General features: G+C 36.7%; 1 protein-coding gene across 4 annotated transcripts in view; it reads right to left on the bottom strand.

Moving 5' to 3' along the window:
- Nucleotides 1–5,566, bottom strand: part of NIPSNAP3A (nipsnap homolog 3A) — a 30,780-nt gene extending 25,214 nt beyond the window's left edge. For all 4 annotated transcript variants that reach the window (XR_003964314.2, XM_030294120.2, XM_030294118.2 and 1 more), the window contains exons 1-3: nt 5,382–5,566; nt 2,067–2,277; nt 194–352 (exon numbers count right to left, since the gene is read on the bottom strand). Coding sequence is in view for 3 of the 4 variants with exons in the window: in XM_030294120.2 (XP_030149980.1) it covers nt 194–352; nt 2,067–2,277; nt 5,382–5,441 (430 nt within the window). In the remaining variant the exon portion in view is untranslated. The remainder of the gene's footprint in view (nt 1–193; nt 353–2,066; nt 2,278–5,381) is intronic.
- Between the last annotated feature and the right edge of the window lie 16,411 nt (nt 5,567–21,977).

Below are 21,977 nucleotides of genomic sequence, written 5' to 3'. Positions count from 1 at the left end.
CATTATTTTAATGCTTATTTTTAAAATGATAAGCTAAGAGCACCAATTTATTTTTATCTGAACAATCACATATATTCCTATATTAAACAAAGTATTAACTTCATTTCTTTTCCAGTAGAACTTGAGTTTTTATAGTTTAAAATCTAATATTTTCTCCATCAGAATTCAAAGTGACAAAAAGGGGAGGACTTACCTTCTTTTGGAGGCTTTTCTAATTTGCACCATGGCACCAGATACGTAATCTCACTCTCTTGTTTATCGATAAGAGCCAAATTTGGAATGAGGTATTGTTCTTGCCATTCCTTATCTTTGGCCAATGCTTTCCGAACTTCAGTTCGATGAGCAAAATTATCTATGGGGAAAAAAAGGAGAAAGAAAAACAAAAATTACTGATTTAAATCACCTGTGCTGTTTCTGGGTTTCATTCAGTTCACCAAGTGTTCATTAAAGCTACATAAGGATACTGTATTTTCACTTGAGATGCATATAGATGTGGCATTTGTCCCCAAGGTGCTCATGGTCTGGGAGTAGAAATGTAAACAACTAATGATAATATCATACATTGGGCTTAGCCTCTTACTGCTTAGGAGGTATTTGTGTGACTTAGGTTATTAAATCTTTCTGTGCCTGTGTTTTACTCTGTAAAATAGGGATAATGATTTGGATCTCCCTCTAGGGGTAAGATTAAATGAATTAGTACGTGAAAGGACCTTACAACAGCGTTTGGCACCGAGTCAGAACTCAATATACGTTAACTGTTCTTATTAATTTAATGAGGCATTTAAATTATAGTGGTAGATTCGAAAAAGAGTATATTTCTGTGATGGTGGTGGTGGTGGTAATGGGTATTAGGTCAAGATACACCTTGAATTAAATTTAACATAAATGAAATTAAGATGTACTTTGACAGCTGCTGCTTTGAATCAACAGCTTCCAAAGAAATAGTGCTGATTTTCTGTCATCCATCCTTTTTACTCAGTGCCATTATATGGGCCTAGTACTATATTTACCTAACAAAGCCTCATAAGACTAATGGTAAAAGTAATTTTCTATGGTTTATGCTGTGGATAAGGAATAACATCTATCTTAGAGCTTAAGTAAGTATTATCAGGACTTTACTAGTTGTTGTTGCTTTTTTTTAATGGGACACAATTCAACTGGTGGTACATTAAAGCATACATTTTTAATGGGGTTTGTTTTACAATTGGGAAAACCCCTAAACTATGGCCATATTTAGGAAGAACACTTTTCATATGAAAGTATTTTATGACCATTAACTTTGGACACTAATAACCAAAATACTAAATGAAATTACTAAAAGTTTTTGGATATCATGATGTACTAGTGGAGTTCAGAAAGATTAGGCAATGGAGTAACAAACATTCCGGGGTTTCCAGTAACCATACTTCTTCCTCTATTAGACCAGGGGTAGATCAGCTTCAGTATGGGAAGAACTCTCTCTAATTCCTTTTCCTTTACCTCCATAGAGGAGTATAAGGACAGTAAATTTCTTGAAACTCTGGGGTGCAGAAATAAAACAAAAGGGTCTGAAACATAGCGATTTATTATATCTTACAGATAAGTGAGGGCTTCAAAGTTTCCTATTAACTTCTATTTCCCTAAAGCCCCTAGACATTTGAATGATTTCTGTTAAAACACTATCCAGCTATAGCTTCAATAATAATAAAAGCAATCCTACTTTCCTTTTATGATCTCAACTGCTTGGGTTCTTACAGTCATTGCTGTAAATTTTTCATAAACCATCTTTACAATAAGCTATTCTTAACTTTTCCTAAGAATTAAAGTGTGGTTCATAATTTAATGACTTGAAATCTGAGATGCCATTTTCTCAATATCACATTCCCGTATGCTATTAAAAGGTTCTAGCAGTGGGCTATTGGAGGTATACCAGTGGGAGGTGAAATCACTGAATTTATTTTTTGGTACTGCTATTTATAAGTTTTACTTCACCTGTATTTACGGTACTACAGATCCAAGAACTAAGTCTCATGTAACATCTAACAGAATGAAAATCTGTACTGAATACTTAAGCTGATGACTCATACCATACTTCCAAATATGAAACACTTTATTCATTGTTCCTCCAAATTCTACACTCCAGTATCCAACCAGTTCAGAGTGAGCTGTCCGAAGATGAATGTTTTTCTTAGTATTTTCCAGGAACTGATTCATCTTTGAGGGCTTAAGATAATAGGTACGAAATTCATAGAATGTTCCATCGTATTGTCTGGGGCCTGTAGCAAGAGATGAGCAAACCTGAAGAAAAATAAGGCAAACTTAAATAAATTGGGAAGGTAGGGTTTATAATATTGTATTACAACCAAACCTAAGTCTGGAAACAAGGGACATTCAGTAGACACAATCTACACTCCTGTTGTCCTCTCTCCATAGACTTGTTTAGAGAAGTTATCAGTAAAGAAAACAACTTTTAAGAAAAAATATAATTTATTGTCAAATTGGTTTCTATATAAGAAAACTACTATTAAGTATTCCAAATATATAGCTACTATTTCCTTTACCTCTAGGTACTTTTTCATGAGAAGTTTCTCCTAAGAAGCCCCTGGGGCAATTTCTTTACCCCCAAACTACAACTAGGATCCTGGTAAGTTTTGCAAATAGTTTATTATCCCTTATTTAGCAAATACTCCATCTTTAGTCAATAGTATATGTATGTGTTAGAGTTACACATTTAAAATAATTTTATAAAATATACAGGTATTGTGACTGGCACAATGGGAATGTATTTACTAGCAGAAAATTCATTTTTTTTAGGTTCTTAAAACAATGGAAATTTCTGGTCAGGTCAAAGTATTTCCTAAATCCAATGAAGTAAACCACTGGTCCAAAAATAGGGCAGGAATTTAATTGTATTAGGAAACTATGAGCTATTCAATTACATTGTAATATAGTGATAGAATGTGTAAATGCTAGAAAAAGGAAAAAAAATTGATGAGTCACAATTATGTGAGTCCTTATGTTTTTAGTTTCAGATGCAATCTGAAGAAGGTTATTTACCCCACCCAGTTATACTATGTTGTTGGAAATACTTTTTAAGAGCCATTGATTCCTTTTGTAATATTCATATACTATGTAAATTTCTGATTTGGTTCTCTGAGTGAACCAAACTTTCAGTGGGAAATGCTTTGCCAGAAATTATCCCTGTGTATAGGTATGTGTGTATATGTATACACACACACACACACACACACACACAAATTTATGCATATTAACACAGATATACAGAATTCCAGTTTACAAATCCATCTTACCTAAGTTCGGTTAGCATGTGCATGCTTCCTGAAGCTGATTATACCAGAATAATCTATCACAACAGTTTTGATACGTACAAAGCTGTGGCTGAATTTTGGGCTTATGCTGACCAGCTGGTACAACAATCAAAAGCAGTAGGCTTCTTGCTCTGACGTGTGTGTGTGTGTGTGTATATATATATATCTGTATATATACATATCTGTATTACCATAAATACAGGTGAAGTAAAACTTATATATACACACATATATATGTGTGTACATATACATTTACATATATGTGTGTGTATACACACATATATATACAAACATATATACACACACACATATGTAAATGTATATGTACACACATATATATGTGTGTATATATAAGTTTTACTTCACCTGTATTTATGGTAATACAGATATGTATATATGTATACATATTTGTATAATTGTATACAAATATATTTGTATACAAATATGGGTACAAAGCATATGTATATGTATACAAAGCACATATATGTATATATATTTACAAAACACAATAGTGTTATGTATTTTGCTGCTGTATTGTGTATAAGGCTGAATTGAGCTCATCCCATTCATGTCTATGATGAGTTATAATCTTATTGCCTGACTGGGATGCCATCAAAAACAATTGCCGTTGCTCCTATGTTTAGCTGACATTCTTTTTGTCCCATTTTACCACTCTAATAACAAAATACTATGCAAATGAAAACTGCCTAATATTTATCACTTAAAAATATAAATAAAATATAAATATATCAAAATGGGTCAATGGGGTACTTGTGACAATTGCTTTTAAGTTGTTTTTCAGGGAATTTGTATGCGTAGAACAAAATAAGTGATCACAGGCACATGTTTTTATTGTATTTTGCAAAAGAGTACAATAGGAAAGCTCAGGGAGAAGTTAACAGCAATGAAGCAATGAGAGGGGTGTGTATGGGAAGGGGTGAGGTGATTTTTGTTGAGGGACACTAGAACAGTACAACCAGAACACAAGGCCACTATGCTAAGGAAGGAAACATGAGTGCTCTAGGCTCCCTTGTCTCCAAATAAGGACTCATTTTCAGCAGCACTGATTTCCAATTCACTTAGAACAATTGGTCGACATCTAAAAAAAAAATCACAGTCCAGAATAAAGTTGTAAGGAATAACTAACTGTTGGCCCTGCCCCAGAAGAGTGAGAATCAGGTTAAAGACTATTGCTAATCTTAGGTGGATGGGCCATTATTGGTTCCTCTTCAGCCTTCACCAGGAAGTCAGTCTCTAGAGTAGGTTAATCCCCATCCCATCCTACTCCTTTGAGAAAGGAGTACAAACTTAAATATCAAAAGGAAAAAAAATCTGCAGATTGACAGAATAGGCCAGTTCCCGACAGTTAAGGCTGAATCACCAAAATCTATTGTGCATGTTTCTCATCCAATGTTACGACGTTTGTTCTGAGGTTCCTCGCCCTGCCTGCCTTGGACACCACCCACACGACACAGTGGGAGGCTGGGCTGGATGCTCCACCACCCGCACCCTGGGCCTCCTTTTCAAGTTCTCCGCAAAACGCTAGTTAAGTTGTGTACATTTCGAAGAGGCCAATTCTAACACCAGCCACAGGTTGACCTATTTCTCCTCTACCTTCTGTCTGGAGGGGGCGGTGGCTTGTCAAACGACAAATAAATAGGAAAGGCTCGATCAGCAAGCACCGGGCACGGGCCCCAACGTGGGGAACGCAGGGGGCTGGGCAGCAAAAATGCAGCAGCCAGAGCTTCAGGAGTGTCCTCAGCACTTAGGCCTGAAAAACCCTGTTCGCGGCTGCTCACGAGTTGGCCTGTAGACCACACTGGCCAGCGGACCTTCCCAGAGCCGCGCCCCTTCCTCTCGCGCGTCCTGGGATACCCCGCCTCCGGGGTCTGGAACTGGCACCAGAACTTCCGCGGCAGCACCACGCTTTCAATCTGCATAGAGAACCAGCTGGGCGCATGCGCAGCACTCGCAAGTCTGGTCACGGGAGCGCTTGCGCGGGACCTCGAGCTCCTCGCTGACGTCCCTCCCCTCCCCCAAGGCACGGCTTGGGCACGTCTCCGCGGCCGGTACCTGAGGCGCGAGCGTCCGCGCAGCCAGAGCTCTAGTCAGGCCGCTTCGGAGGACGAGCATGGCGCGGCTGCGAGCGCTGGGAGGGCCAACCAGCCAGTATTCTGTCTTCGGTTCCTCCTGGTAGGGCTAACCCGCCTGGAAAAGAGCAGCGACCGAGCTACTGGCAGACGCAGGCTGGGGCGGGACTCCGCGGCTGCAGCTCCGCCTCTGGTGCCGGGAGGCGCGGCTGCACCGCCCGGTTGGCTGGCGTCGTCCGTGGGCGTCATGTTCGGGCCCCTGCCCTCTCCGGCCCAACGTTTGTTTCCTCAGACGTTCTCACCCAAACGTCAGAGGGGCTTTAGGATTAGTTGGACGCGGAGAGCGTTCCTGTGCCACCTTTCTGAGCCCATCAGCTAGTCTCCACGCGCGGTTGCGCACAGTTCTTAAAGTTCGTGCGCAGAATGTGAGTGTGTCCTTTGAGAAGGAAGTATGATGCGTGCATATTATAATGCTGTGCGTTGAAAATCGTGGAGGTTTTTGTCCTTGTTCATTTTTAGTCGGGGTGACTTAAACGTCAAGAGTAGGGAGGCTTCACTTCTCATTAAATGCATGGTGGTTCTCTAATTGCCACCGCAGCATGACCTTGTAAGGCTCTTAATGATTTGAAATTGCATTTCCCAGGAGCTCAGAAGAATGAGGGCACCGAAACAAACGTGAAAAAGTAAACTGTTCAAAACTAGATAATTCTGTAAGCCTTAAAACTAAAACAGCTGACCTCTGATCTAGTTTAGTCAGTAGACCCTTTCTCTGGTTTTGGTTACCAAAATAACACCAGCATTTCAAGTTGTTTTTTCTAATGCCCGTTTCTATATTTTTAAATAATAGGCATATTCTGCTGTTTCTTGAGTTTTTCAGTTACAGAAAGTATCTGTTGACTTACTTTTATGCAAGAAGAGGATTTAAGTCTCTTATGTACCACTCCGTCTAAATAATACTCTTCCCAGCATCTAATGATGCTTACATTAAAAACAGTTAATTGTTACATTAATTTACATTATGTTTAATGTTAAAATTCTTGTTAATTACATTATTGCAAACACTGTCATTACTTATTAGGTCTAGGGAATTAATGGTGCCTTGTGAAGTGACTTTTCAATGATCTATTCAGAGATAGAGGAAAGTAGACTTTTAAAAATTATAATTCCAGGGGGGATGAGTCTGTTTTTCTGGATGATGGACATCCATTTCTAACTAATGTAGACCAAAAAACCCCATCATCTGTACCCAGACTGGATCTGTAATGTTTAAATTGATTTTCTTAGACTTAATGCCCCCTGGAATTAACAGTTCATTCACTCATTCAACACATATTTATTACATTTCTTTTATGTTTAAGGAACGTTTCCAGAAACTGGTGTCCAGAGTTCAACCTTTTAGAACTGAAAGGTTACGGGAAGCAAACAAATGAAGAGAAAATATATCAGAGGTTAATAAATACTGTGAGGAAGAACAATATAACATGGAGAACAGAAAGTGCTGGAGGGAGGTAGCAGAGACTGTTAGCCATTTATCATCCACCCTCTTTTTAAAAAATTAGCAGTGGAACCCACACAGCTTGGTGCAGTCATGTGACTAAGTCCTGGCTAGTGTGATGTGTTAGCAGATTTATGACCTGTTGTAAGAGATCTTAAAGCAGTGTAGGAAGGGTGGTTCCCAACTTTGTCTCATATTTCGGCATGCTGGAATGTGGATGTAGGGGGATAAGCTGTGAGGTAGAAGCCACTGCTGGAGAGGGAACAAGAGGGAAGAAGCCTGGGTTCTGACACCATGGAACACCACGCTAGGAGCCCTGGAGCACCTGTCTCTGTTGGGACTTCCTTTATAAGATAAATCATCTTCTAGTTTAAGCTACTGTTATCAGTAGGAGGGTGACTATTTTATTTTTCTTTCTCTTTCCTTTGTCTTGTTTTCCTTATGCTTATCACCAATCACCAAATTCTTTGCCAAAAGTATACATTGTTTCTCAATGTGATGAAACCTCTTAATCAGTTTATCAGTTTCATCTAATAGAGTTTCTTTTGGGAGTTCTTTGTCTCCTGCTCCAGTGTGGGCTAATTGTTTGCTAAAATGACCTGATTGTACTTCTGGGATCTCCTTTCAATGATAATCTGGGGAGTATCATTTGCCTTGTGTTGCACCTCCTGTTTCCAAGATCTTTTTTCTTTTTTTTACTCCTAATTTTAGGAGAAGGTACATGGGAATTAAACTTTTGAGAACTTCACCTCTAAAAATGTCCTTATTTTATCAATCCTTTTAACTGATAGTTTGGATATAAAATTCTACATTGGAAATAATTTTTCCTCATATATTTTTTTAATGTATTTATTTTTGAGACAGAGAGAGACAGAGCATGAGCAGGGGAGGGGCAGAGAGAGAGGGAGACAGAATCTGAAGCAGGCTCCAGGCTCTGAGCTGTCAGCACAGAGCCCGATGCAGGGCTTGAACTCACGGACCGTGAGATCATGACCTGAGCCGAAGTTGGAAGCCTAACCGACTGAACCACCCAGGCGCCCCTGATTTTTCCTCATATTTTTAAAGGTAATCCTTCCTTGCATTATACTTTCTAGTAAGAAATTGTCACTCTGATTCCTGATTTTTTGGTATGTGACTTGTTTCTCCATGGAAGGTTTTATATTTTTCTCATTTTCCCTGATATTCTGAAATTTCACCATAGGGTGCCTTGGAATAAGTTTTTTCATCCATTATTTCAGTAGAGTCTCTCAATTGGAAAATGCTTAAATTACAAAAAATTCATTGTTTCACGACCCATGTCCATCAGCATATATTTGGATTGAGACAAAAATTTAGAGCTATATGAGTATGGGTAGGTTTTGTCAAGTAATGGGCTTTACTGGGGGTGCCTGGGTGGTGGCTCAGTCAATTAAGCAAGCAGCTCTTGGTTTTGGTTCAGGTCATTATCTCACTGGTCGTGGGTTCAAGCCCCGCATCAGGCTCTGTGCCAGCAGTGTGGACCCTGCTGGGGGTTCTCCCTCTCCCTCTCTTCCTCTCCCCCACTTGCTCTCTCTCTCTCAAAATAAATAAAAATAAACTTTAGAAAAAATTTTTTTTTAAGTAATGGGTTTTACTGTAATGTGATCTGACTGGACCTTGAGTCAACCTCCCTCACCTCAACTGTTATTATCTGTAAGTTATTTCTCTTGTCTAGTGAGTTTCCCTTGCAAGGAAACTCAGTGTCTCATCTGTGAGGTATCATCCTTGTTGTCAGGTTCCTGAAGCTGAGGAGAGAAGGAGGCCAGAGATGCAATATTTGGTAGTATTTTTCAAGAGTATATTAAATAGTGTAGGCTAATTTGCTTTTACAAATCGACACCAAAAGTGTATTATGACTCAGACATTACAGGATTTTATTTTTTATAAGAATCTGAAGTGAGTTTTCCTAGTAGGCAGGCAGCTCTTCTATATATGATAAATTAAGGACACAGAGTTCTTCCACTTTTTGGCTTTGCCATCCCCTAGAGCCTTATTGTTAATTGCTCATAGCCAACAGAAAGATAGAACTTCCAAGTAGAATTTCTGAAAGGAAAATGCTTACAAGATGGGAGTAAAATTCACAGCTACAACTTAGAGATAGATAAATATTGTTAAATGATATTAGGCACCTAAAACAGTCTCTTATTCAGTTTCTCATAGGTTTTAATTATTCTCAAAATGCTGTAAGTTAAGCTTTATCTCAGTTTATAAATGAGAAAGGTCAGACTCTGAGAGATTAAATAATTTCCCCAGGTTCGCTGCTGCTAAGTGGCCCAGCCAAGGTTTAAAGGCAGATTGTAAAACAAGTTCAGTCTACCATTTATTTATTTAAAAATTTTTAATGTTTGTTTATTTTTGAAAGAGAGAGAGAGAGAGAGAGAGAGAGAGCGAGCAGGGTGGGACAGAGAGAGAGGGAGACACAGAATCGGAAGCAGGCTCCAGGCTCTGAGCTGTCAGCACAGAGCCCAACGTGGGGCTTGAAACCACAAACCATGACATCATGACCTGAGCTGAAGTCGGATGCTCAACCAACTGAGCCACCCAGGTGTCCTGATTTAATTTTCTTTTTTCTTTTTTCTTTATATAGACGTGTGTGTGTGTGTGTGTGTGTGTGTATAAAATTTTATTTCATCATGCTAAGTGTACTATTTAATCTCCATCACCTGTTTTACCCATCTCCTTACCCACGTACCCTCTGGCCACCATCAGTTTGTTCTCTACAGTTAAGAGTCTGTTTCTTGGTTTCTCTCTCTCTTTTTGCTTTGCTCATTTGTTTCTTAAATTCCACAGTGAGATTATATGGTATTTGTCTTTGACGGGAAGATTTCATTCTTTTTTATGGCTCAGTAATATTCCATTGTGTGTGTGTGTGTGTGTGTGTGTGTGTACACACACATACACACAGGTATATATATACACATACATACATACATGTACACACACACACACAGCAGACCATATGTTTATCGATTCATTTGTTGATGGACACTTGGGCTGCTTCCATAATTTGACTATTGTAAATAATGCTTCAGTAAATATAGGGTGCATGTATCCCTTTGAATTAGTGTTTTTATATATTTGGGGGTAAATACCCAGTAGTGTGATTGCTGGATTGTAGGGTAGTTCAATTTTTATCTTTCTGTGGAAACTCCATACTGTTTTGCACAGTGGCTGCACCAGTTTGCATTCCCACCAATAGTGCACAATGGTTCCTTTTTCTCCATGTCCTTGCCAAAACTTATTTCTTTTGTTTTTGATTTTAGCCATTATGACTGGTGTGAGGTGACACCTCATTGTGGTTTTGATTTGCATTTCCCTGATGATGAGTGATGTTAAGCATCTTTTCATGTGTCTGTTGGCCATCTGGTTGTCTTCTTTGGAGAATCGTCTGTTCGTGTCTTCTACCCCTTTTTTTAAAAATTGGATTATTTGTTTTGGGGTGCTGAGTTGTATAGGTTCTTTATATATTTTGGATACTAACCTTTTATTGGATGTGTCATTTGCAGATATCTTCTCACATTCATTAGGTTGTCTTTTAGTTTTGTTGATTGTTTCTTTCACTGCGCAGAAGCTTTTTATTTTGATATAGTCCCAGTAGTTATTTTTGCTTTTGTTTCTCTTACCTTAGGGAATCTATCTAGAAAGATGTTGGTATGGCCAATGTCAGAGAAATTATTGCTTGTGCTCTCTTCAAGGTTTTTTATGGTTTCCTGTTTCACATTTAGGTCTTTAATAAGTTTATTTTTTTCTATGGTGAAAGAAAGTGGTCTAGTTTCATTCTTTTGCATGTAGCTGTCCAGTGTTCCCAACACCATTTGTTGAAGAGACTGTCTTTTTCCCATTGTATGTTTTTTCCTCCTTTGTGCAGGATTAATTGGCCATATACTTGTGGGTTTATTTCTGTGTTTATATTCTATTCCATTTATCTATGTGTCTGTTTTTATGCCAATACCATACCTTTTAAATTACTACTGCTTGAAATCTGGAATTGTGCTAACTTCAGTTTTGTTTTTGGTTTTCAAGATTGCTTTGGATATTCAGGTCTTTTGTGGTTCCATAGAAATCTTAGAATTATTTATTCTAGTTCTATAAAAATTTTTATTAGTATTTTGATGGGGATTGCATTAAATATGTAGATTGCTTTGGGTAGCATACACATTTTAACAATATTTCTTCAAGCATAAGAGACTCTTAAAAACTGAGAACAAACTGAGGGTTGATGGGGGGTGGGAGGGAGGGGAGGGTGGGTGATGGGTATTGAGGAGGGCACCTTTTGGGATGAGCGCTGGGTGTTGTTGAAACCAAATTGTTGAAACCAATTTGACAATAAATTTCATATACTGAAAAAAATAATATTTGTTCTTCCAACCCATGAGCATGGAATGTCATTACATTTCCTTGTGTCATCCTGAATTTCTTTCATCAATGTTTTATAGTTTTAAGAGTACAAGTCTTTCACCTCATGGTTATGTTTATTCCCAGATATTTTACTGTTTTTGGTGCAATTCTAAATGGAACTGTTTTCTTAATTTCACTTTCTGCTGCTTCATTTTTAGTGTATAGGGATGCAATAGATTTCTGTACATTGATTTTGTATCCTGTGACTTTACTGTATTCATTTATCAGTTCTAATGGTTATTGATGGAGTTTTTAGGGTTTTCTATTTTTTATATCATGTTATCTGCAAAGAGTAAGAGTTTTACTTCTTCATTACTAATTTGGATAACTTTTATTTGTTTTAGTTGTCCAGTTGCTGTGTCTGGGATTTCCAATTCTGTGTTGAATAAAAGTGATGAGAGTGGACATCCTTGTCTTGTTCCTGATCTTAGAAAAGCTCTCTGCTGTTCCCTATTAAGGATTATGTAAGCTGTGAGTTTTTAATATATGGCCATTATTAGGTTGAGATTTGTTCCCTCTAAACCTACTTTGTTGAGGGTTTTTGTCATGAATAGATGTCATACTTTGTCAAATGTTTTTTATACATCTATTGAAATGATCATACGGTTTTTATCCTTTCTCTTAATTTATGTGACATACTACTTTCATTGTTTTCCAAGTATTGAACCATCCACCCTTGCACCCTGGAATACATCTCACTTGATCATGGTGTATGATTATTTTAATGTAGTGTTGGATTCAGTTTGCTAATATTTTGTTGAGGATTTTTGCATCTATAGTCAGGATAATTTTTTTAATGTTTATTTCTTTTTGAGAGAGAGAGACAGAGAACGAGCAGGGGAGGGGTAGAGAGAGAGAGAGAGAGAGAGAGAGAGACAGAATCTAAGCAGTATCTGAAGCAGGATCCGAAGCAGGATCCAGGCTCTGAGCTGTCAGCACAGAACCCAATGCAGGGCTCAAAGTCACAAATGGTGAGATCATGACCTGAGCTGAAGCTGGATGCTTAACCGACTGAGCCACCCAGGCGCCCCCATAGTCATGATAAATATTGACAGTAGTATTCTTTGTTTGGGGTCTTTATCCAGTTTTGGTACCAGGGTGATACTGGTCTCATAGAATGAATTCAGAGATTTTCCTTCCTCTTCTCTCCTCCTCCTTTTTTTTTTAAGTTTACTTATATATTTTGGGAGAGAGAGAGAATGAGCTGGGGAGGGACAGAGAGAGAGAGAGAGAGACAGAGTATCCGAAGCAGGCTCTGTGCTGACAGCAGAGAGCCTGTTCTGGGGTTCAAACTCATGAGCCGTGAGATCATGACGGACGCTCAACTGACTGAGCCACCCAGGTGCCCCTTTTTCCTCTTCTATTTTTTGGATTAGTTTGAGAAGAATCAGCATTAACTCCTTGAAATATTTGGTAGAATTTTCCTGTGAAGTAGTCTGGTCCTGGACTTTTGTTTTTTGGGAGTTTTTCTGGTTGCTGATTCAATTTCTTTGCTGGTAATTGGTCTGCTCACATTTTCTATTTCTTCTTTAGTTTTGTTAGGTTGTATGTTTGTAGGAATATCAATTTCTTCTAAGTTGTCCAATTTGTTACCATATAGATTTTCATAATATTCTCTTTCAATTTTATTTCTGTGGTGTTGGTTGTTATTTCTCTTCTTTCATTGGTGATTTTATTTATTTGGGTTTTCTCTCTCTCTTTTTCATGTGTCTGGCTAGGGGTTTATCAGTTTTATTGGCCTTTTCAAAGAACTAGCTCTTGATTTCATCAATCTGTTCTATTGTGTTTTTTTTTGTTGTTGTTGTTTGTTGTTGTTTCTATATCATTTATTTCTACTCTAATCTTTATTATTTCCTTCCTTTTGCTGGGTTTGAGTTTTTTTTTTTCTGCTCCTTTAGGTGTAAGGTTATGTTGTTCATTTGTGATTTTTCTTGCTTTTTGAGTTAAGCCTCTTTTGCTATAAACTTCCATTAGAAACACTTTTACTGCATCCCAAAGATTTTGGATTGTTGTGTTTTCATTTTTATTTGTTTCCTTGTAATTTTGATTTCTTCTTTGATTTCTTGGTTGACCCATTCATTCATTGTTTAGTAGCATGTTATTTAACCTCCATGTATTTGTGCTCTTTCCAGATTTTTTTCTTGTGATTGATTTCTTGATTCATAGCATTATTGTCAGATAAGATTCATGGTATGACTTTGATTTTTTTTTGAGTTTGTTGAGACTACCATTTATTTTTAAAAGATCTGTGATCTGTAAGGTAGTTTTAGATTTGGAATGGAAAATAGCCTCTAAACAGCATTTAAAATATAATATTTTTCTGTGACTATTTTTTTACATATCCCTAAAATGCCTGAAAAATATATAGGTTAAGCATTTTGAACATTATTAGATATCCTAAACTTCTGATAAAAAGTTCAAAGGACAGGTAGTTCAAAGATAGAGGAGTCCAACCAGAATAACTGGATTTTTAAAATAGGCTAATGTGATATAGGGCAACTACTTAGTTATTTAGATTGGATGGACAGACATGACATAAGGAGGTAACATGAAGCCTTTAACATAGGTACACAAGTATATTTCATGTATGTGTACACTTTAAAAAAATAATAAAATGAACATCTGTGCCCCTGCCACCAAGCTCAGGGGATAAAATATTTATAGTAACCTAGAAGCTCATTACATGTTCTTTCATGGTACCGTTTTCCCTATAACACCCTCCCTGATCTCCCTGAAGTAACTATGATCTTGAATTTTGTGTTAATCATTACACTGATTTTCTTTAAAGTTTACGTTTGTAAATAAGACTATACAACGTATTGTTTTGGTTGGTCTATTTTAGAAATTTCTTTAAATGGAATCAGATTATTTTTATTATTTTGTTACATAATTCTTAGATTTAACTTTAGGCTTTTGAAAATCACCCATGTTAATATAGTTGTAGTAATTTATTTCTCCTGTATACTATTCTATACCTTAATTTATTTGTCCATTTGACTATATGGGCAAAGCTGTTTGACTCTGTGGATGTCTCCTGGTTCCAATGAAAGTATTTCTTCAAGGCAGACATTCTAAGCCTTTTTTGTGTTTTAAAACCCTTTGGAAATCTTGTGAGTCTATGGTCTCCAGATGTTTTTAAAGGTATAACAAATGAATAGGGTTACAAAGAAATTGCAAAGAAGCGTGCAAAGAAAACAAATTGAACTAGAGTCATTAAGATATTATACACTTGAAAATTGTTTTTTTTTTTTTAATTTTTTTTTCAACGTTTATTTATTTTTGAGACAGAGAGAGACAGAGCATGAACGGGGGAGGGGCAGAGAGAGAGGGAGACACAGAGTCGGAAACAGGCTCCAGGCTCTGAGCCATCAGCCCAGAGCCCGACGCGGGGCTCGAACTCACGGACCGCGAGATCGTGACCTGGCTGAAGTCGGACGCTTAACCGACTGCGCCACCCAGGCGCCCCTACACTTGAAAATTGTTGAGAGAGTAGATTTGAAAAGTTCTCAGGGCACCTGGGTGATTCAGTCAGTTGAGCGTCTGACTCGGGATTTTGGCTCAGGTCATGATTTCATGGTTCTTGAGTTTGACTCCTGCATTGGGCTCCACACTGACAGTGCAGCCTGCTTGGGATTCTGTCTCCCTCTTGTTCTGCCCTTTCCCTGATCACAATGTGTCTCTCTCCCAAAATAAATAAACTTAAAAAAAAAGTTCTCAACACACACATACCTACAAAGGTAATCATGTGAGGTGATGAATATGTTAACCTTACTGGGTAATCATTTTGCAGTATATATGTACATTAAACCATCTCATTGTAACCTTAAACTTATACAATATTATATGTCAATTATATGTCAAAAATCTGGAAAACATAAAAGCAAATCTTCAAAAAGAAATAGACATACTTGTTTATTAGGATACTAAATTGCAAGGTCTTTCAGTATATATGAGATATAACTTTGAATTAACGATAAGCATATAAGAAATTTTGATCTGTTAATGTAATTGGTAATATCTATGATTTTTATTGGTTACAAAGTCTCCAGTCTTGCTAATAATATTGTGATTTGTTGCCTACATTTCATATTCAAAGGAAATGCTTATTTTCAGTTAGAAGTAGGTGGTATTAAATGTGTAATTTTTTTTCATTCAAGTTACCAGACCCTGTGAATTCTATACCTAGAACCCTTGGGGATCTGTGTACTGGAAATTATGAACCACTGTTCTAGTTTATATACCTAGGAGTGGAATTGTCATAAGATATGAACATGTTTATTTTTACTAAACAGTACAAGACAAACTCTTTTACAAGTTTATACCATAATCGCAGCATATGAGTTTTTTTCTGACCAATTTTTTAATTATTGCCCATTTGTTTTAATGAATGTAACCAATAGGAATCAGTTAAAGGGTGGAGGAAATTATATGAGGTGGGCAAAGGCAACAATCCACATGATGGTGTTCCTGCGTGATTTTGTCCAAAGGTCAGGTTCATGCAGATTTGCAGTAGGAAGCAGGAGAAGTGGATCCAGTGCTGTCTCAACTGAGTAGGAGGGCAGTAGCTCTGCATGTAGACTCCATGCTTTTATTGTGGGGACATTCCTGGGTAAGTACTTTTCTTAGTACCGTTATATTCTGAGGCCACTAGATGGTCTTTTTTAAAGACACTACTTTTTCTTCATTAAATTCTCAAATTGTGCCATTTTTCTTGTAATTTTTGAGTTTTGTAACTTAAACTATAGATATTTAGAGTGGAGTTAGTTTACAATTCTTTTTTTTAAAATACAGGATTATGTACTGGAGAGGAAAACTTTAGTAAAGATGAATTACTATCATAACTTTTATTAATTGCTTTATTATTAATATAAGTAAATGGTAATAAAATATTAACTCAGGTTTCAAAATGTTTCTTAACAAGTATCCTGCTCATATCAGTGAATATTATTAAACACCTCTTGTGTGTTGAACGTTAGATTGGATGCTCTGGGGAAGGAAAAAGACTGGATGCCTCTTCTTCAGCTTGTCGACATGTCTTGATATTTCTGTATTAGCCTTGTTGCTGCTAGTCTTCTTAGTATAAGTTGCAGGAAAGATTTGTGAACAGCTTAATATTAAATATAGTATGAATTTATTTAATGTTTCTGTTGATAAATTATTTTTATTACTAAAACACATAAAATGAGTTAAGTATATATTCTATTATATCTTTTGTAGATATATTAATTGGCTTTCTTTATGTTTTGCATTTGAAAGTGAATTCTAGTACTGAAGACATTTTAAAACCTCTTATTAATAAATGCAGTTATTTCCTAAAATAGGCTTTGCAAGTCTATTGCTTTGAATAATCTTTGTGCCTCACAACTGTAGTTGGGGAGAAATGTTATGAGGGAAGTATTTATGGACTTTTACTGAATGTTTTTTATTTTTATTACTAAATATGGCTGGTTTATTTCCTCAGTATAACTTGAAGCACCTTTTAGCATTATGGAATCGGGGTAATTAGTTTATGGCAGATCTTTTTTCAAGAAGTTCCTCTTCCAAGTGAACACCCATTATCCAGTGCTCACCAATGTATTTATCTTCACCTCCACAAGTTGTCGTAGATATTTACTAGCTGAGTAATTAATTTGCTTTTTGATCTGTTTTGGCTTTACTTGAGTATCATTGATTGTTTTTGCAGAATCTTTACAATTTTTTGTTTGTTTATTGTCAATATTGTATTAAGGGCTGCAGGATTAATTGCAAGGGTCTTGTAGGCTGTGTCCAAACACTGGGGGCTTGTTTTCTCTTCTGTCACTTGTTAGGTCCTTCAGGATGTTGTTGAGGATTTTCCCAAACTCACTTTGTGATCTAACTTCAAATGTCCCTCTATCTCTTGTGAAGGTTGACAATCATATAGTTTATGGGAAATCAGGTCTATTCAGATTAAAATCCCCTCTACAAAATATCCCAAGTTGACTTCTCAAGATACCTTAATAGTGCACCCGGAAACAAGCTTACTGTTCAAGATGGTTTTCTTCTTATATAAGGACACCGGGGCACTTGGGTGGTTCAGTCTATTGAGCGTCTGACTCTTGGTTTTGGCTCAGGTCATGATCTCATGGTTTGGGCTCAGGTCATGATCTCGTGGTTTGTGAGTTTGAGCCCAGCAACGGTCTCTGTGCTGACATCCTGGAGCCTGCGTGGGATTCTCTCTCTCTTTCTCTCTCTCTCTCTCTCTGACCCTCCCCTGCTTGTGCTGTCTTTCTCTCTCTCAGAAGAAGTAAACTTAAAAAAAGGTGTTTTTTTTTTAAAGACACTATTGAAAAATACAGTTCCCAATTTTCCTATTTGCTTGGAGTCATCTGAAGCCCCCACTCAGCACAAAATAAAAACTGAAAATAGTGAAAAGTCATAATAATTTTATAGGCTGCCTCAGTATAATTTCTGTCTCATTGTATTTTTCTAGTTAACAATTGGTCCTGAGCATGTAAGTATTTTGGAATGAGATATGTTGGTAGATTCATGTTACTAGAGCCTCCTTTATGAGACTCTAATGGGAGCTAGGGCCTCATTTGATTATTTAATCCTCATTCCTATTTAGCTGATCTTTTCATTTTTAAAGAGGTTTTAGTAAATATTTACTTAAAAAATCAAGTCAAATACCCCATTCCTATCCCTGTTTCAGAGAATGTCAGTGATAACTTTTTCCCAAATAAGAGAGTATCAGATTCTAATGAGTCAGATGTCATATAGGAGCTGTCATGTGTGTTTTGTCTTCTATTGAACTCGTTATTACTCTCTTTCATTTTGTGACATTGGTATTTTCATTTTACAGATTAAGACAAAAGCAGCAAAAAGAAGCTTAAAGAAGCTGCTAAAGGCTAACAAAATGATCAGTTTAGAGGTGGTTCATTTTACTTGCTCTCCTGTAACCCTGTGTTATAGTATGCTATAACTTAGTTGTTCTTTCATACATTAATATTTGGATGTTTCAGTATGTCCATTTTTAAATTATGCTTCAGTGAGTAGCTCTGTAAATATCTCCTTGGGCATATATCCATAAGTGGAATTAATGAATCAACTTCACACTTTTTGTAGTATCAATATATACTCCCAGTGGCAGTGAATGTGATTTCTTCTTTTTTCATATTCTTTTTTAAAAAATTAATAATTATTTTAATTTTTATCATTATTCTTTTTTATTTTTTATTTTGTTCATGTTTATTTATTTTTGATAGAGACAGAGACAGAATGTGAGTGGGTTAGGGGCAGAGAGAGAGGGAGACACAGAATCCGAAGCAGGCTGCAGACTCTGAGCTGTCAGCACAGAGCCCAATGTGGGGCTCGAATTCACGAGCTGTGAGATCATGACCTGAGCCGAAGTCGGACGCTCAACCGACTGAGCCACCCAGGCGCCCCTCGTTATTATTTTTTAGGTAGACTCCATGCCTAACATGGGGCATGAACTCATGATCCTGAGATCAAGTCACATGCTCTACCAACCAAGCCAGCCAGGAGCCCCTTCTTTCTTCATGTTCTTAATTTTTATAGAAGTTTAATATGTGCTTATCTTTTGGCTGAGAGGTGTCATTGATTTAATTTATATTTCTCTGATTTCATGTGTGTTGAAGATTTTTTCATAACTTTATAGGTTGTTTCACTTACTTTTTCTTAGAGGTCGCTGTTTATACCCTTTGCCCAATTTTCTGTTTTTTTTTTTTTTTTTTTTCTTATTAATGTGATAGCTTTTAAAAAAATATTCTGGTTACTAACCTTTTTTTGGTTGGATTTGTTACTGATACAGTCTTCCATTTGTGCTATTATTTAAACCTTTTAATGATGCATTTTTGCCATATAGAATTAAAAATTCTAATTTTGAATTACTAATCCTTTGTTTTATGCCTTTGTTTATTTTTTTAAGTTTATTTATTTTGAGAATGAGAGAGAGAGAGAGAGAGAGAGAGCATGAGCCTGAGTGGGGAGGGGCAGAGAGAGAGAGAGAGAGAGAGAGAGAGAATCCTAAGCAGGCTCCATGCTGTCAGCACAGATCCCCATGTGGGGCTTGAACTCATGAACTGTGAGATCATGACCTGAGCTGAAACTAAGAGTCGATGCTTACCCGACTGGGCCACCCAGGTGCCCCATCCTTTATTTATTTATTTATTTTGCTCATTTGAGTTACACTTTTCCTATCCCTGTATATAAAGACATTCTCCTATATTTTCCTCTAGATGTTTTACAGTTTTGCTTTTGGTGTTCAATCTATCTAAAATTTATTTTGGTAACAGAATGAGGTGGAGGTTTAATTATTTTTTCAATATTAATAGTCCATTACCAAAGCATAATTTAAAATACTTCATCCATTCCTTACTTACTTGTAATACCAACTGATATCAAGTATCATTTATTGGATATAAATTTTTGTATATTCCCAGGCTATTTCTGAATTCTCTACTCTATTTCATTAATATATTTATCTTTGTCTGAACCACAATTATGTTATCTGAATTGCTCTAGCTTTATCATCCATCTTGACATTTGGTACAGTAAATATGAGATTTCTTATTTTAACATTGTCTTGGCTACTCTTGGTCTTTACTATTCAATTTGAATTTTGGGTTAACCTTCAGAAATTTTTAAACAATTCCAATTTCATTTTGATTGACATTTACACTAAGTTTTTAGAGAAATTTGGGATGAATTAACATATTATTCTTGAATTTCCTAACATGAACAAAATATAGCTCCCCAATTTGTGGGAAATGTTCTATGTGCTTTAGTCAAGATTTATATTTTTCTTCCAAAATTACTTATCCAGCTTTTATAGATTTATCTCTGGGCACTTTATACTTTTGTTGGTGTTGTAAGATGCTTTTAAAGTGCATTTTCTAAACAGGAGCACCTGTGTGGCTCAGTACAGTAAGCAACTGACTCTTGATTTCGTCTCAGGTCTTGATCTCACGGTTCATGAATTCAAGCCTTACATCTGACTCTGTGCTGGTAGTGTGGAGCCTGCTTGGGATTTTGTCTCCCTCTCTTTTTGCCCCTCCCCCGGTCTCTCTCTCTCTCTCTCTCTCTCTCTCTCTCCAAATATATACAAATAAAACTTAAAAAAAATAAAGTGCGTTTTCTAAACAGCTGTAACTGCTATAAAAAACTTGAATTTTATAAATTAATTGTGTGTTTAGTAGCCTTGTATAGCCTCAGTTTAAATTTAAGGCTTTTTTATAGTTTTTTCTCACTTCCTATGTAAACCTTATTTTCGGACAGTTTTGCATTAAAGCTAATCAAGACCCTGAGGGCTCAGAGAAACTTTTGTCCCTCTCTTAACTACCTAGAAGAATCTAAATTGGGAGTCTTTCTCAAAATAAGAATTATTACTGGAGATTAATTTTATATGAGTGACTCGTGTATGGTAGGGCAAACATCTAATTACCAAACATCTGCCCTTTTTTTTTTTTTTTTGTAAAAAGTAACTATTATCATTATTATGGAGAAACATTCAATGATGCATGGCTGTTATTATCACTATATTATTATTTTTTTATTTATTTTTTAAATTTAGTTTTTTAATTTACATCCAAGTTAGCATATAGTGAAACAATGATTTCAGGAGTAGATTCCTTAATGCCCCTTACCCATTTAGCCCATCCCCCCTCCCACAACCCCTTCAGTAACCCTCTGTTTGTTCTCCATATTTAACAGTCTCTTATGTTTTGTCCCTCTCCCTGTTTTTATATTATTTTTGCTTCCCTTCCCTTACGTTCATCTGTTTTGCATCTTAAAGTCCTCATATAAGTGAAGTTATATGATATTTGTCTTTCTCTGACTAATTTTGCTTAGCATAGTACCCTCTAGTTCCATCCATGTAGTTACAAATGCCAGGATTTCATTTTTTTTTGATTGCCAAGTAATACTCCATTGTATATGTACATATACCATATCTTCTTTATCCATTCATCCATCGATGGACATTTGGGCTCTTTCCATACTTTGGAAAGTTGTTGATCGTGATGCTATAAACAATGGGGTGCATGGGCCCCTTTGAAACAGCATACTTGTATCCCTTGGATAAATACTTAGTAGTGCAATTGCTGGGTCGTAGGGTAGTTCTATTTTTAATTTTTTGAGGAACATCCATATTGTTTTCCAGAGTGGCTGCACCAGCTTGCGATCCCACCAGCAGTGCAAAAGAAATCCTCTTTCTCCACATCCTCGCCAAGATCTGTTGTTGCCTGAGTTGTTAATGTTAGCCATTCTGACAGGTGTAAGGTGGTATCTCAGTGTGGTTTTGATTTGTGTTTCCCTGATGATGAGTGATGTTGAGCATTTTTTCATGTGTCAGTTGGCCATCTGGATGTCTTCTTTGGAGAAGTGGCTATTCATGTCTTTTGCCCATTTCTTCACTGGATTATTTGTTTTTTGGGTGTTGAGTTTGATAAGTTTGATAAGTTCTTCATAGATACTAACCTTTTATCTGATATGTTGTTTGCAAATATCTTCTCCCATTCCATTGGTTGCCTTTTAGTTTTGCTTATTGTTTCCTTCGCTGTGCAGAAGATTTTTATTTTGATGAGGTCCCAATAGTCCATTTTTGCTTTTGTTTCCCTTGCCTCCTGAGACGTGTTGAGTAAGAAATTGTTGTGGCCAAGGTCAAAGAGGTTTTTGCCTGCTTTCTCCTTG

This window comes from Lynx canadensis, chromosome D4, assembly GCF_007474595.2.
Source record: "Lynx canadensis isolate LIC74 chromosome D4, mLynCan4.pri.v2, whole genome shotgun sequence".
NCBI classification, from domain to species: domain Eukaryota; kingdom Metazoa; phylum Chordata; class Mammalia; order Carnivora; family Felidae; genus Lynx; species Lynx canadensis.
Note: the sequence above shows the minus strand (reverse complement) of the source record. Positions and strands in the feature narration are given on the sequence as shown.